This window comes from Galleria mellonella, unplaced genomic scaffold, assembly GCF_026898425.1.
Source record: "Galleria mellonella isolate WM207_F2 unplaced genomic scaffold, CSIRO_AGI_GalMel_v1 utg35, whole genome shotgun sequence".
NCBI lineage: Eukaryota > Metazoa > Arthropoda > Insecta > Lepidoptera > Pyralidae > Galleria > Galleria mellonella.
Genome location: NW_026442082.1, coordinates 471,233 through 484,376, shown reverse-complemented (window position 1 = coordinate 484,376; position 13,144 = coordinate 471,233). Strand labels below are relative to the sequence as shown.

General features: G+C 32.0%; 2 protein-coding genes across 5 annotated transcripts; one reads left to right on the top strand and one right to left on the bottom strand.

The window, feature by feature from the left end:
* Positions 1-141: 141 nt before the first annotated feature.
* Positions 142-12,428, bottom strand: LOC113514560 (uncharacterized). Of its 4 annotated transcripts, none has more exons than XM_031908362.2 (4): positions 12,314-12,428; positions 1,433-1,544; positions 710-805; positions 142-557 (listed from the first exon to the last, which is right to left on the bottom strand). In XM_031908362.2, exons 2-4 carry the CDS (start codon positions 1,541-1,543, stop codon positions 147-149), a joined length of 618 nt encoding a protein of 205 aa, XP_031764222.1. In that variant the 5' UTR covers position 1,544; positions 12,314-12,428; the 3' UTR covers positions 142-146. The 4 variants fall into 4 exon arrangements, with proteins under 4 accessions (XP_031764222.1, XP_052752826.1, XP_031764221.1 ...); XM_052896866.1 differs by lacking the exon at positions 12,314-12,428 and adding an exon at positions 12,293-12,311; XM_031908361.2 differs by lacking the exon at positions 12,314-12,428 and adding an exon at positions 9,440-9,526.
* On the top strand, positions 9,776-12,243 carry LOC113514559 (glycerate kinase). The gene has a single exon (XM_026898650.3). The coding sequence runs from the start codon at positions 9,776-9,778 to the stop codon at positions 11,222-11,224; it is 1,449 nt and encodes a 482-aa protein (XP_026754451.2). The 3' UTR covers positions 11,225-12,243.
* Positions 12,429-13,144: the final 716 nt, after the last annotated feature.

The window sequence follows — 13,144 nt, the reverse complement described above, 5'->3', positions numbered from 1 at the left end:
GTTCTACTAGTATCTTCATAACAGAGAGGACCTAGTGTTTAAGGCCTCTTTCAGGCCATATACACTATTTGATTTTAAAATTAACTTACATAGATTTTAATATAAGTTTAATTACTGGCATGACTTAATGATCCTACTTACATTAATTAGGAAGATGGTTTTAAAAATAAATTAAGTTTATTCTGACTTTTTTGTTCCTCTTTTAATTTAACAGATGCTAAAACGGCCTTCTGACAAAGACCTGCAAATTTATCTTTCTTTTTCTTGCTATTTTTTATAACTTTTGGACATTTATTCATACTATTTGCTAATGTGTTATTGTTATTTTTCAAAGAAAATATCTCTTTAGCGTTTGCATAAATGTTAATTTGCGATTCTATCGTAATTTTCTTTTGACTTATTATTTTTTCAGGTTTATGTTTAGTTCCTGATATACTTTTTATTTCTTTTATATTTCTTTTTTCTGTTAATATAGGTTTTATTTCACATTTCTCTTCCTTTTTAGGTCTTGATAATGGCACTACTGTAGATTTTTTGCAAAATGAACAAATTTGCTCCTGTAAAAAAAAAATTGTTAAAGCATGTAGACAAACACATCTATTCCACTGTACTGTTGAAGTATAAAAGTGAAGTACAAAAGTGAATTGTTAAAAATTGTGATACTTCACAAGAAGTTATACAAGAATAACTGTAACTTATTAGTACTTACTAGCTCCTTAGGAAATATTTCTTTTTTAAGATTCTTCTTTTCATTTCTAGAAGATATTTTCTTTTTTTGCTTCTTGCAAATCTTTTTAGATCTTACCTAAAAGTAAAAAGTACTAGTAAATAAATTTCTATATAGAGTAGTTTAATGCTCTTAAACATTATTAAATACTAAAAAGTTTCAAATTTTGTAAGGAACCTCCCTGACCAGAATTAACATACTTAAAGATATATAATAAATAAATAATAAAAATGTATAATAAATAAATAATAACATGTAAATAAACAGATATACACTCAGCATGATCTACTTCAAAATGTATCGCAGCTTGCATTATAGGTACTAGTCTATTGATAGGAATACTTAAATTGATTTTATAAATACAAAGAAAAAAATATTATATATAAAGAAAAAGATTGTGTTATAATCAAACATTCTACCATGCAAGATGAAGCAGTAATGGTGGTAAGGTTACACCACCATAAGTGCCAATCCTAGCCTATCCAGCACTATGGATAATTTTTTTTATTAGCACCCCCAACAATGAAGTCACTGGAAGCCACCGTTCACCTTGAAGTACCAATATAGAAATTGTCACGATACTCATGTGTAGTTACTATGTCAAACTTTTTAAAACCCAGCACCACCCATTTATGCCATTCAATTAAGCACAGCACTTACCACTATTATAATTCCTTACAAATATATAAATTATCTATTACTTACTTCAATTTTGGTTTCACTACCCCACTCAAGGTAGCAATAAGAACACCTCACTTTGGGGGAAAAATATTTCTCTGGAAGAGGGCTCCCTTTTGATACCTCTTTGCATCTCATTCTGTAATAAATATTGATATATTTTTAATACTGGTATAAAAAAAATACAGAAACAGTAGCGACAAATGAATATATCTATTTATAAATGAATAAAAGGGAATCACACTGAGGTAAATTAAAATTAAAATGCCATTTACTATATTTTAAAAATATTTATAAGAGTAATACCAATATAATAGTATTGTAAGAACATAAAGTTTATCAAGCTGAAGACAACATCATTCATCAATCAATATTGATTAAGAGGAAGTGGATTGTTAATAAAGAGGAAAAATAGGGGTGTTATACTAACTATATACTCTATCAGACCCACCTTTACATAGAAAATACTAGTTAATTCCTGGTGAATATGCCACAAAGGGTTAACCAACCTGTCTTTTCCTTACCTATCATCACCACGCCAGCTTACACAGATAGCGTAAGCAACATTTAAATTTGATTAATCGATTTAAGAAAACACAATTATCTGTAAACAATACTTACAAATAATAACTTTTCAATATTCGCATGCGATCATCCAGATTATTAGCGGCGTTATAAAGGAATCCGACGCGACTCTCCGTCATAGTTATAATATATAATAAATAAATAAAGAAGGTAGTTTAAATTATAGATACCAAAATTGAGGTTAAAATTTTAAAATATAAGCCGACTATTTTTTTTTATTCTAATTTTTGTTGAGGTTTCCAATATAACTTACTCACTATGTAATTTTATTTAAAGAAAATCTCATATTTTCACAAAACCTTACAGTAATTTTGTAATTTTATTTTTTTCAATGAAGTGATGTGAGCGTAGACCTTTTAGTTTTTTTTTTTTTTAGTACGTTTGTTCCGTTTGGAAAAGGCTAAGGTCGGAGACCATGCTGCCTAGTCTTCAAAAAGATAATTTGTCTGGAATTTTATTTTTCTAATGTCGCTTCAATTATTGTCATAATCTTCAATATTTCATTTGTCAAATCCGGTAAGTACATTTTCATAAATATCTTTTCTTGAGTTTTCTTAAACCAGTGGATTTATCAAATTAAAAATAAATAATTATAAAAAATCATTGTCTTGCAATTCAATAAAAGTATTCTTATAGCTCCTTGAATGTTGTAGTAATATACTTAAAGATATTCGTACCTTGAACCTTGTTCCTTGAACAGTAACTGAACTCTTCAAAGATTGGTAGTAAGAATTAGCAGAATTGTCAGTAGATTTCACTTATACAGTTTATAAGGTCCAAACAAATAACACAAAATATATATAAACGAACACACAATATCACTTGATATTTAAATAAAAATAATATTTAAATCACCTACTAATTTTCTATTTTCGTAATAAAACGACAGTCAACAATTGCTAGGCAACACACGCAATAGGTGTCACACCGCATTTAAATTTTGGAACCAACCAAAAAGTATTAACATCTTCTCTCGGTGTGGAGACCTATTGACGCTAGGATTTTCCACAAACGAGGTCTAGGCAGAGGTTTTGTGAATATATCTGCCAACTGTAGTCCAGTGTGAACTTTCTTTATCACTAGCTCTCTAGCTATAACAAGCTCACGAACAAAGAAATGACGAATCCGAATATGTTTAGTCCTCTTGTGGAATTCCGGATTCTCAGCTAATCTAATAGCAGCTTCATTGTCCACATTCAACACAGGAAGTTCTTTCAAGCCTACCAGTTCTCGAAACAACCTAGTTAGCCAGATACATTCCTTAGCTGCTTCGCTAGCAGCGACTATTTCTGCTTCCGTTGTAGAAATTGCCACACTAGTTTGTCTTTGGCTTAACCATGAGATAGGACCACCCGCATAGAGGCACAGTACTCCTGACGTTGATCTTCCTGTTGTAATACAACCTCCATGATCTGAATCACTATAGCTTTCCAAAATTTTGTTCTTATAATATTTCTTGTACAAAATTCCAGCTTCAGGAGCATATTTGAGATAACGCATAATACGTTTCACCCTAACGCAATCTGTCTCAGTTGGTTTTTCTAAATTCCGTGATACAACACTTACAGCATAGGCGATATCTGGACGTGTGCCAACCATAAGGTAAGCTAATGCACCAACAATCTGCCGATAATTTTCCAGGATTGGAGTTAAATCACACGTATTGTGCTTTTGTTCCACATCATCCTTAACTATGGGCGTCATAACAGGTCGACAATCTTCCATACCAAAACGCTTCAAAAGTTTTCTTGTGTAACCAGCTTGAGCTATCAGTAGGCCGTCTTCTCTTTTTTCTATCTCTATTCCCAAAAAATAGCATGCAGGCTTCATAGTAATTTTGAAAGTACCTTTCAGATCTTCAAAAAATTCATCTACTAGCATCTGTGAAGATCCTGCCACCAAGCCGTCATCCACATACAAAGCTACAATAATCTTCCCCTTATCGTTGTCTTGTACGAATAGACAAGGATCAGCATCACAAGCTTTGAAATCCACGCTTTTGAAAAAATCTAGTATCCGTTTGTTCCAACATCTTGGAGCTTGTTTCAAGCCGTACAGACTCCTTTTTAATAAACATACGCGTCCAGTGCCATCGTCATAACCTTCCGGTTGAGACATAAAAATCTCCTCGTCCAAGGATCCATACAAGAAAGCAGTTGAAACATCGAATTGCATCATATACATTTCCTCACTAGCCGCGATACTCAAGACAGCTCTAATCGTTGCCATCTTAGCTACTGGGCTAAATGTCTGATAGTAATCAATGCCTTTCTTCTGTCGAAATCCCTTTATGACAAGTCTAGATTTATACTTATCAACTGTTCCATCTGCATTAAGTTTCACTTTAAAGACCCATTTGCATGGAATAGCCTTCCTATTTTTCGGTAGTTCTGTTAAAATCCAAGTTCCATTTTCTTTTAAAGAAGAAATTTCACTTTCCATAGCTTTTTTCCATAGCTTACTTTCTGGACTTTGTATCGCTTCTTTATAGCAACTTGGTTCTGAGTAACCAGTCCATTCGGTGTTCATAATATAGTCATTGAACTTAGCAGGAAGTCTAAGTAATGCACGATCTCTCAATACTCTAGCACCTTGCTCAGATATCTCAAGATCTCGAAGACCTTCTGGAATATTATTATTAATATCTTCCCCATTTGCTTCATCCAGTTCAATTTCTTCTTCATGAACATCATTTCTCGTATCATCAAATACTTCATCATCAATAGGCGAGCTTGGAGAAGTCTCTATCAAAGGACTTTCTTCTCTTGCAGTATTAATACGATCATTTGTAGCGATCGAAGCTTTCTGAAGAGGAATCTCTATCTCGTTCTCTTCAATTTGTTTAGTTGATACATCAACGAACCTTGATTCGATTGGATTCTCATTGATAACAACATCTCGAGACCTTATTAAAGAATTCGAAGCTTTATTCCAAAGTCTATAGCCATCATCGTTATCATAACCAATCAAAATACATTTATCTGCTTTCTTTTGCAATTTCTTTCTTTTTTGTTTTGGTACATGTACATAACATAAAGAACCAATTATTCTCAAATGCTTAATTTGTGGTTTTCTTTCATACCAGAGTTCATAGGGAGATTTCTTCTCTATACTCGACGGTCCAGTCCTATTTAAAATATAGACAGCCGTGTTCACGAGTTCAGCCCACAAGTATTGAGGCAACTCCTCATGCGCATGCATCATTGCTCTAGCAGATTCAACAATGGTTCTGTTGTCACGTTCACAACAACCATTCTGCTCTGGTGTATATGGCGTCACCAGCCGTTGCTTAACACCATTCCTTTTTAGAATGTTTTTTACTTTTTCGTTGTCGAACTCTCCGCCGTTATCGCTGAGCAGTTCCTTGACTGTATGTCCTACTGTCTTAGCTTCAGCTAGCATATCTTCTAATTTCTGATATACTTCTGATTTCTCACGTAGAAAGTAGACATAGCGAAATCGTGTGTAGTCGTCCTTAAATAAAACAAAATACTTATATTTTGATGTAGAACTTGGGAAGGGTCCACAAACATCTGTGTGAATAAGTTGTCCAGGTGCAGTTGCTCTTTCACGTACACCAAACTTCCGTCTATGTGCTTTTCCGAAAATACAGCCTTCACAGACTTCTTCATTAGACCAGTTTGTTTTAATTCCCAACTCACGTTCGATTACACCCTTTACGTGTTTTTTACTCTGATGTCCCAATCTCTCATGATATAGTTGCAATTTATCTGTCTTGTCTACCAGATTTATGCAAGTCACAGGCAATACAGGTTTAAATTTCAACTTATATAAACCACCATACCTTTCTCTGGTTCCTTTTACGGCAATCTTTCCGTTGATTTGGACATTACAAGATGTTACACGGGACTCAAACAGACTATCAGGATTTCTGTCCTGAGTCGATAGAACCGAAAATAAATTCTTACTAATTTGAGGTACATACCAGACGTTTCGAAGATATATATTCTCTTCCTTACCATCAACATCAGCTATAACGTTGATTGTGCCTTTACCAACGGCTTTGATAATATTACCATCCGCTGTTGTAACAGTGTGAGATTCGCCAAAGTATTCAAAATCCTGATAGAGATCCTGACGCATTGTTACATGATTGGTAGCTCCATTATCAACATACCAGCCATCCTTGTCGATAACCGTGTCTAATGAATTTACCAACAACAACATCATGTTCATGCTTGAAACAGTCTCTTTTCCTAAGCGAGTAGACTTCTTCTTAGAACATTCCTTCATAAGATGTCCTACTTCTTTACAAAAGAAACATTTCCTCTTATCAGTAGTCTTTGAAGTTTCACCTTCTTTCTTTAAAGTTTCACCTTTTTCCTTAGTAAACTTTTTCTTCACTTTGGTCACCAGTGCTTGCCCACTAATCTCACTAGTACCTCCTGTTCCTGTAAGAGCACGTTCATGAGCACACAATTGACTAGTTAGGTTTTCCACTGTTCGATCCTTTTTTGACATCAACAACCAACTCGACTTAAAAGAGAAATACGATTCAGGCAGTGTGTCTAGAATTTTGCAAATCAGCAAAAGATCTGGTAAATTAGTATTATTTTCTGCTTTTGCAAGTTCCTGTACCAGTTTGAACCATATATTCTTCAGTTTTGTGATGTGAGTTGTAATATTATCTAAGGGATCTTTACTGTACCGAAAGAATTCCATACATAAATCATACGCTTTATTGTCATTAACGCCATCATAAAGCCTGTGTAATTCATCCCATACTTCTTTAGGAGTGGAGAATCTAATCACCTTGTCAAGTGTTTCGTCGCTAATATTATTAGTTATCAAGAGTAGTGCTGTACTCTCTAACCTGAGAAAATTCTGTAGACTCGTGATATCACCTGTGCTAACCCTATCTCCATCAGCTGATGCAGCAGCTCCAGCCACTTGCGTAGCAGCTTCTGCCAGCAGAGAAGGTCGTTGTATATTACCTTCAACAATATCAAGAAGTCCGTCGATACCCCTTAGCAAAGCGGTCATCCGATACTTCCATTGTATCCAGTTATGGTTTTCAAGTTTGGTAATCTGTATCTTGGCAAGATCCATCTTCAGCAATCTGGGCCCGTAACCACTTAAAGATATTCGTACCTTGAACCTTGTTCCTTGAACAGTAACTGAACTCTTCAAAGATTGGTAGTAAGAATTAGCAGAATTGTCAGTAGATTTCACTTATACAGTTTATAAGGTCCAAACAAATAACACAAAATATATATAAACGAACACACAATATCACTTGATATTTAAATAAAAATAATATTTAAATCACCTACTAATTTTCTATTTTCGTAATAAAACGACAGTCAACAATTGCTAGGCAACACACGCAATAGGTGTCACACCGCATTTAAATTTTGGAACCAACCAAAAAGTATTAACAAATATAAGTGAAAATAGCTTTGAAACAAGAAGGAAATCTTAAGAGAAGCGGGATTGAGTGCGGGATATTTTCGGGTTTTTTGAAGATAATCCTAAGTTCGTCAAACATAATGTGTCTTTGAATGACAAATTCAGAGCAATCAAAAAAAGGTGATGTAGAGATTGGGCTGTATTTGAGTTACACCATGTGCATGATGGGGAAGCGATCATGCCCATTCGGTGCAGGTGTTCGTTGAAATGTCCGTGGCCGATTCGTAATCTACAAATATTGGTGTAAAATTTTCTGTTTGTGTCCTTTCCTTTGCAGAACCACGGTTTTCCAATACGCCAATTAATTTTGCGGTACCATTTGCCTTTAGTCTGTAATATTTGAGTCCAATGCTCCTCCCATTTAGTTGTAACGATTTTATGTATTCCAATACTACAATCTGAGTAACAAAGGGGTAAATCTTGAACACGAGCAGCACTTGAATTAATAATTTTAGCCAAAGTGTCTACTTGTTCATTCCCAAACACTCCAATATGTGAAGGGGTCCAGATGAAGATAATATCTTTTCCATATATAGTACAGAGATGATAATATTTATTACGAATTTCTTGAATTAAGTAGTTTGATGATGAAATGAATGTGTTATTTTTTAATGCCATAAGAACACTCATACTATCTGTAATTATAATCCATTTCGAATATAGTACCTGTTTTTCTATGTATTCTAATGCTAAAAATATAGCTTTTGCTTCTGCTGTGTAAATACTAGCCAAAGTTGAAATTTTATAACCGTGACCAAATCTATTTGACAAATCGTAAAAAGCCACTGAAGTGCTAAGTGCATTTTTGGAACTATCTGTATATATCTGCCTGTAGTCAATAAATTCTGATAAAGTCTCATACATATCGTGCTTTTCTTTTATGTCTTTACGTATAACAATTTTGATCTTACAGAACTTACTCTCATAAAGGCCATTATAACAAGGAAGTATCTTACTACTATAGATGTTATATTCATCTCGTAAATTCAAATCATTGACAATAGTTTTATTCAAAAACATAGAAATGGGGCAATTTAATAATTTGAGTATGAGTGGGTTATTGGAAACTGAAAAAACTTTGAAGAGAAATTTGAGTTTTAGGTATTCGAAACGAAGAAGGATAGGAGGCAAATTACATTCTACTTGCATTGAGATAATTGGAGAAGTATACATAGCACCTAAAATAAGTCTTAAATTCATATTTTGAATTTTTTCTACTAATTTATGTTCTGAGGCATAACAAAAGAAAGCGTAATCAAAATTACTTCTAACAAGAGATTTGTAAAGTAAAAGGATAATTTTAGGAAGTAGACCTTTTAGTTTACATACATATTGACTGACATTGATGGATATCTGAACCGTAGATAGGTGACGTAAATCAATAAACATAGAATAATATTTAATAGAAAAATCCTTTCTATTGCTTTTTATTATTTTTCGTTTCCTATTTATGTGATTAATAGTATAATGGACAACATTATCCTTTGCCAAAATAAAAAAAAAGCCTATAAAGTATGTAGTAACTGTGGCCTTTGAAAAAAGTTTCCGCTACCAAACTACGAAATGCTGGAATATTATACCGACACCAATAATAAGATTATCTAAAACTAAACATATATTTACAAAAGAACTTAATATTTTTTTAATAATAAACAAAAAATTTACATACCTAATAAGTATGTACCGGAAATATTTGTTGCCTGAATGTGAAAGAAAGTGATCTCTGACTGCCCCTCTTCTAATGGTATCTGTTATTTATTTATTTAGAATTTGTTAAGTTTGTTGTACTTATTTGTTCTTTGTATTTTTACGATTTTGTAATAATAGACCTATATCAGAGTTGAAAAGTATATTTGTTAAAATAATCTTTAATAACTCGCTATATTACATCTCCTTTCGTACTCACTTCCGTGAATTAAAAAAAAAATTTTCTTTGTCCTGTTCCTTCAATTTTCTTATTATTATACTATTGAATACTATTGTAAAATCTTATAACAAATAAAAATTATTGTAACATACATTTATTATTATGGATTCCACTGCATATATCTTCAATATTGTGATTTTTACTTGTCACTGTGATTTTTAACCATGGTTAGAATAGTGGTAGTATATGAGAATTTTACGTATTGTTATCATTTATTTTTATAAATAAATAAACAAGTGATACTTTTTAAGAGCGTTATCTTTAATAGCCGATAAAGAGATGACCTTTATTAAGAAGTTTAAGGAATTCTCCAAGTTGTAAGAGATAAACACATGTTTCAGCAGTTTAATTTTTTTACATATTTGTATTACAGTATTAAGATAAATAAGTTTTTACCACTGTAGGACAAAATTAATTTAAAATTTAACATGTCAAAGTCAGTGATTTGTGATTTACTTCAAATATTTAAAAGCAGTGTGTCAGCAGTGCTTCCAGAGAATCTTATTAGAAATTCAATAAAATACTGTCCAATTAATAAGCAGTTGTTTGTATTTGAAGAAATTTATAATATAGCTGAGAGAAATGTATATGTTGTGGGCTTTGGAAAAGCCGTTCAAAACATGGCTATTGAGATAGAAAATATACTGGGATCTAAAATCAAGCATGGCATTGTAAGCATTCCAGCAGGAAGTTGCAGTCATAAGTCGGTTAATAAAAATATGTCTTACTATGAAGGAGCAAGAAATAATTTACCAGATACTAATGCTGAGAAAACAGCATCAAAAGTGAATGATATTGTGACAAAACTTAATAAAAATGATTTACTCTTAGTTCTAATATCAGGAGGTGGGTCAGCATTACTGCCGTTACCTAAAGGATCAATAACACTGGAGGAAAAAACTAAATTAATACAAGATTTAGGGAATTCTGGAGCTGACATATCAGAACTTAATACAGTTAGAAAAAGTATATCAGATTTAAAAGGAGGACAGTTAGCAATCAAAGCTCAACCAGCTGAAGTAGTTTCTCTTATACTATCTGATATTGTAGGAGATCCTCTGGATTTGATAGCCAGTGGTCCAACTACTGAAAATCATGATAGCCCTTTAAAAACATTAGATATTTTAAAAAAATATAACTTACTAAATAACCTTCCAGAATCTGTTAATACTGTTTTAAAAAATGGTTACGTCTCACAACCATTCCCAAAGGCAAATGTACAGAATTATATAATAGGATCAAATAAACTAAGCATTGCAGCAGCTTTAAATGAAGCAAAAAATCTCAACTACTTGCCAGTAGAATTGTCAAATGTTGTAATAGGTAATGTTACAGCGCTAGCAAATCAATATTCACAATTAACTAAAATCTTTTGTGAATATTTGAATGGAAATTTCAACATAAATGCTTTGAGGACAAAGATAGAGAAGTTAAAAATACCAGGTATAAAATCAAATTTTATAGATAATATTAATCAAATCAGTCTAAAATACAAAGATGTGTGTTTAATTCTTGGAGGAGAAACAACAGTGGAAGTAAAGGGAACTGGCAAAGGAGGTAGAAATCAGCAATTAGCCTTAGAGTTTTCTAACATTATCCATAACATGAAAGGACATTTCAAAGGATTTGATATTTATATATTGAGTGCTGGTACTGATGGTATTGATGGCCCTACAGATGCTGCAGGTGCAATTGGTCATCTAGATTTGGTTACAAATTTAAAAAACCTTGACATTGATATAAATCAATCACTAAACAATAATGATTCATACAATTTCTTTAAAAAATATAAGAATGGTGATTTTCATATCAAAACAGGGCACACTAATACTAATGTTATGGATATACATTTAATAGTAATTAAAAGAATCAAATAATAATAAAGAAAATTTGTATATTTAGAATATTAGTTTATTAATATTATTTAGTCCTTTGCTTGGACACCTCTGTCTCATTCATGTACTGTGAAGCAGTTTGCACGGCTGTGTTTTGTTTTGAAGGTTGGGATATGTCAATGAATTTACAAGGTACAGAGGGATAACACTTGAGTCCTCAGGAATGGATGGACACAGGGGGATGGGGGTATTATGAGTAAAACAGTATATTATGTCCGTGGTACTGCTCATGTATATAGGTGATGGTTACCACTTTCCATCGGGTGGGCCGTCAGCTTGTTTGCCATTCTAAGTTGCATATAAAAAAAAAATATTATTTTACATAAATTATATTTTATGTGTATTTTTATACTTTCTTTTTGGAATTATGTGCGTTATGGACAAGGTATTAATGAGAGCATTATACAAAATGCCTGGGGTTTATGAATAATGGCTAGCTATATCGAACCAACTGATTAATCATAATCTAAATTTCATTATTTATCACATTATCTGGTCATTATGAATATTGCTACGTGACCATTGGACAAAATGTTAATAAAGCTATAATATATTGGACGAGTTGCGAGACGGGAGGGGACAACCCCAAGATATGCGTTGAGCAGTAAGAACGGAATGGCAGCATGTGAAACAATTATTACTGTTTGTTTAAGTAATTAATCATCAATATAATAATAACAAATCATCGATTTGACGAAAGATTGAATAAATTAATATCGCTAAAAGAACAAAATCAGCGTTTGCAAAGATTTGACGTCATGACTTTTTAGGTTTATTTAAGTTTAACATCAACATAAAAATAATAGTAATGAAACATGTTTTTTACTACTTTGTGTATGTGATGAATATTATGTATAATGCCCGGGAAATTTGAATACTTATTATCAATATACCTAATTAATAGTTATTCAAATTATACCTATAATTAGATTTAATTTTTTTAACCTAACATTTTTATTTTTTTAATTATATATTTAATACAATTTTTTAAATAATAACACTAACAACTAAATAAATAATCTCCCAAAGCACTAAATTAAGGCAGCGTACCCAAGATACTGGCAGCATTACCTCTTTGGATTGCCAAACTTATCCTCTGTTTCCAAAAAATAATTCTATTCGGAAATCTTTGATTTGCGCAAAATAGCTACCAGCTGTTGAATCACCAGTAACCTCGATGAGGCGATCGTCCAATATTAATCATATACCTAATATTTTAATTTGATAATTTTGTCAAATTACTTTGGACCATTATAAATTAAATTTATAATAATTTAATAAGATTTAAACCTGTTGCAAATTTGATTCATATTGATCCTTAAATTAAAGATTTATCTATAATAACAATTTGAAATTTTAATATTTGAAATAAAGATAAAGAAATGGCGCCTCAGAATCGACTCCAATCTGTTTTCATAAAAGCAATTAATTACCCTAAGAACAAGGAATTACATTGAAGGAATAAAAAAATAAAGACTGTAAATCGTATAGTTGCCTCCTTTCTTCTTATGCAAATATAATTAGTAAAAAGACAACAAAAGATACACTATCAAATGCTATTTTTGTCAATTCATAGCAGGCTAGTTTATAGAAAATATTTGATATGTCAATTATTTGTCAATGACAAATTTTACATTAGTAAATTATATATTAGTCATAGTTTATGTAGAAAGTAAGCAAGCATATGTATCAGAATTTGGTAGGGTTATACGGCCGTATAACATTTTCTATATACTAGCCTGCTATGAATTTACAAGAATAGCAACCGATGGTGTATCTGTCGTCCTCTTTTCACTTTTAATATTTCTATAAGAAGAAAGGAGGCAACCATATCGTCATAGTCGTAGAATACTGACGGTTCTGACAAATATTACATTTATATATCCGTATTTATATATACAT

Bases quoted from the DNA above. Each gene is read 5' to 3' on its own strand.
- LOC113514560 (XM_026898652.2), bottom strand. From the start codon at position 2,109: ATGACGGAGAGTCGCGTCGGATTCCTTTATAACGCCGCTAATAATCTG. The intron at 1,545-2,026 runs GTAAGTATTGTT...TATTTATTACAG, and splicing joins ATATTGAAAAGTTATTATTT to AATGAGATGCAAAGAGGTAT. The intron at 806-1,432 runs GTAAGTAATAGA...TTTTACTTTTAG, and splicing joins GTAGTGAAACCAAAATTGAA to GTAAGATCTAAAAAGATTTG.
- LOC113514559 (XM_026898650.3), top strand. From the start codon at position 9,776: ATGTCAAAGTCAGTGATTTGTGATTTACTTCAAATATTTAAAAGCAGT.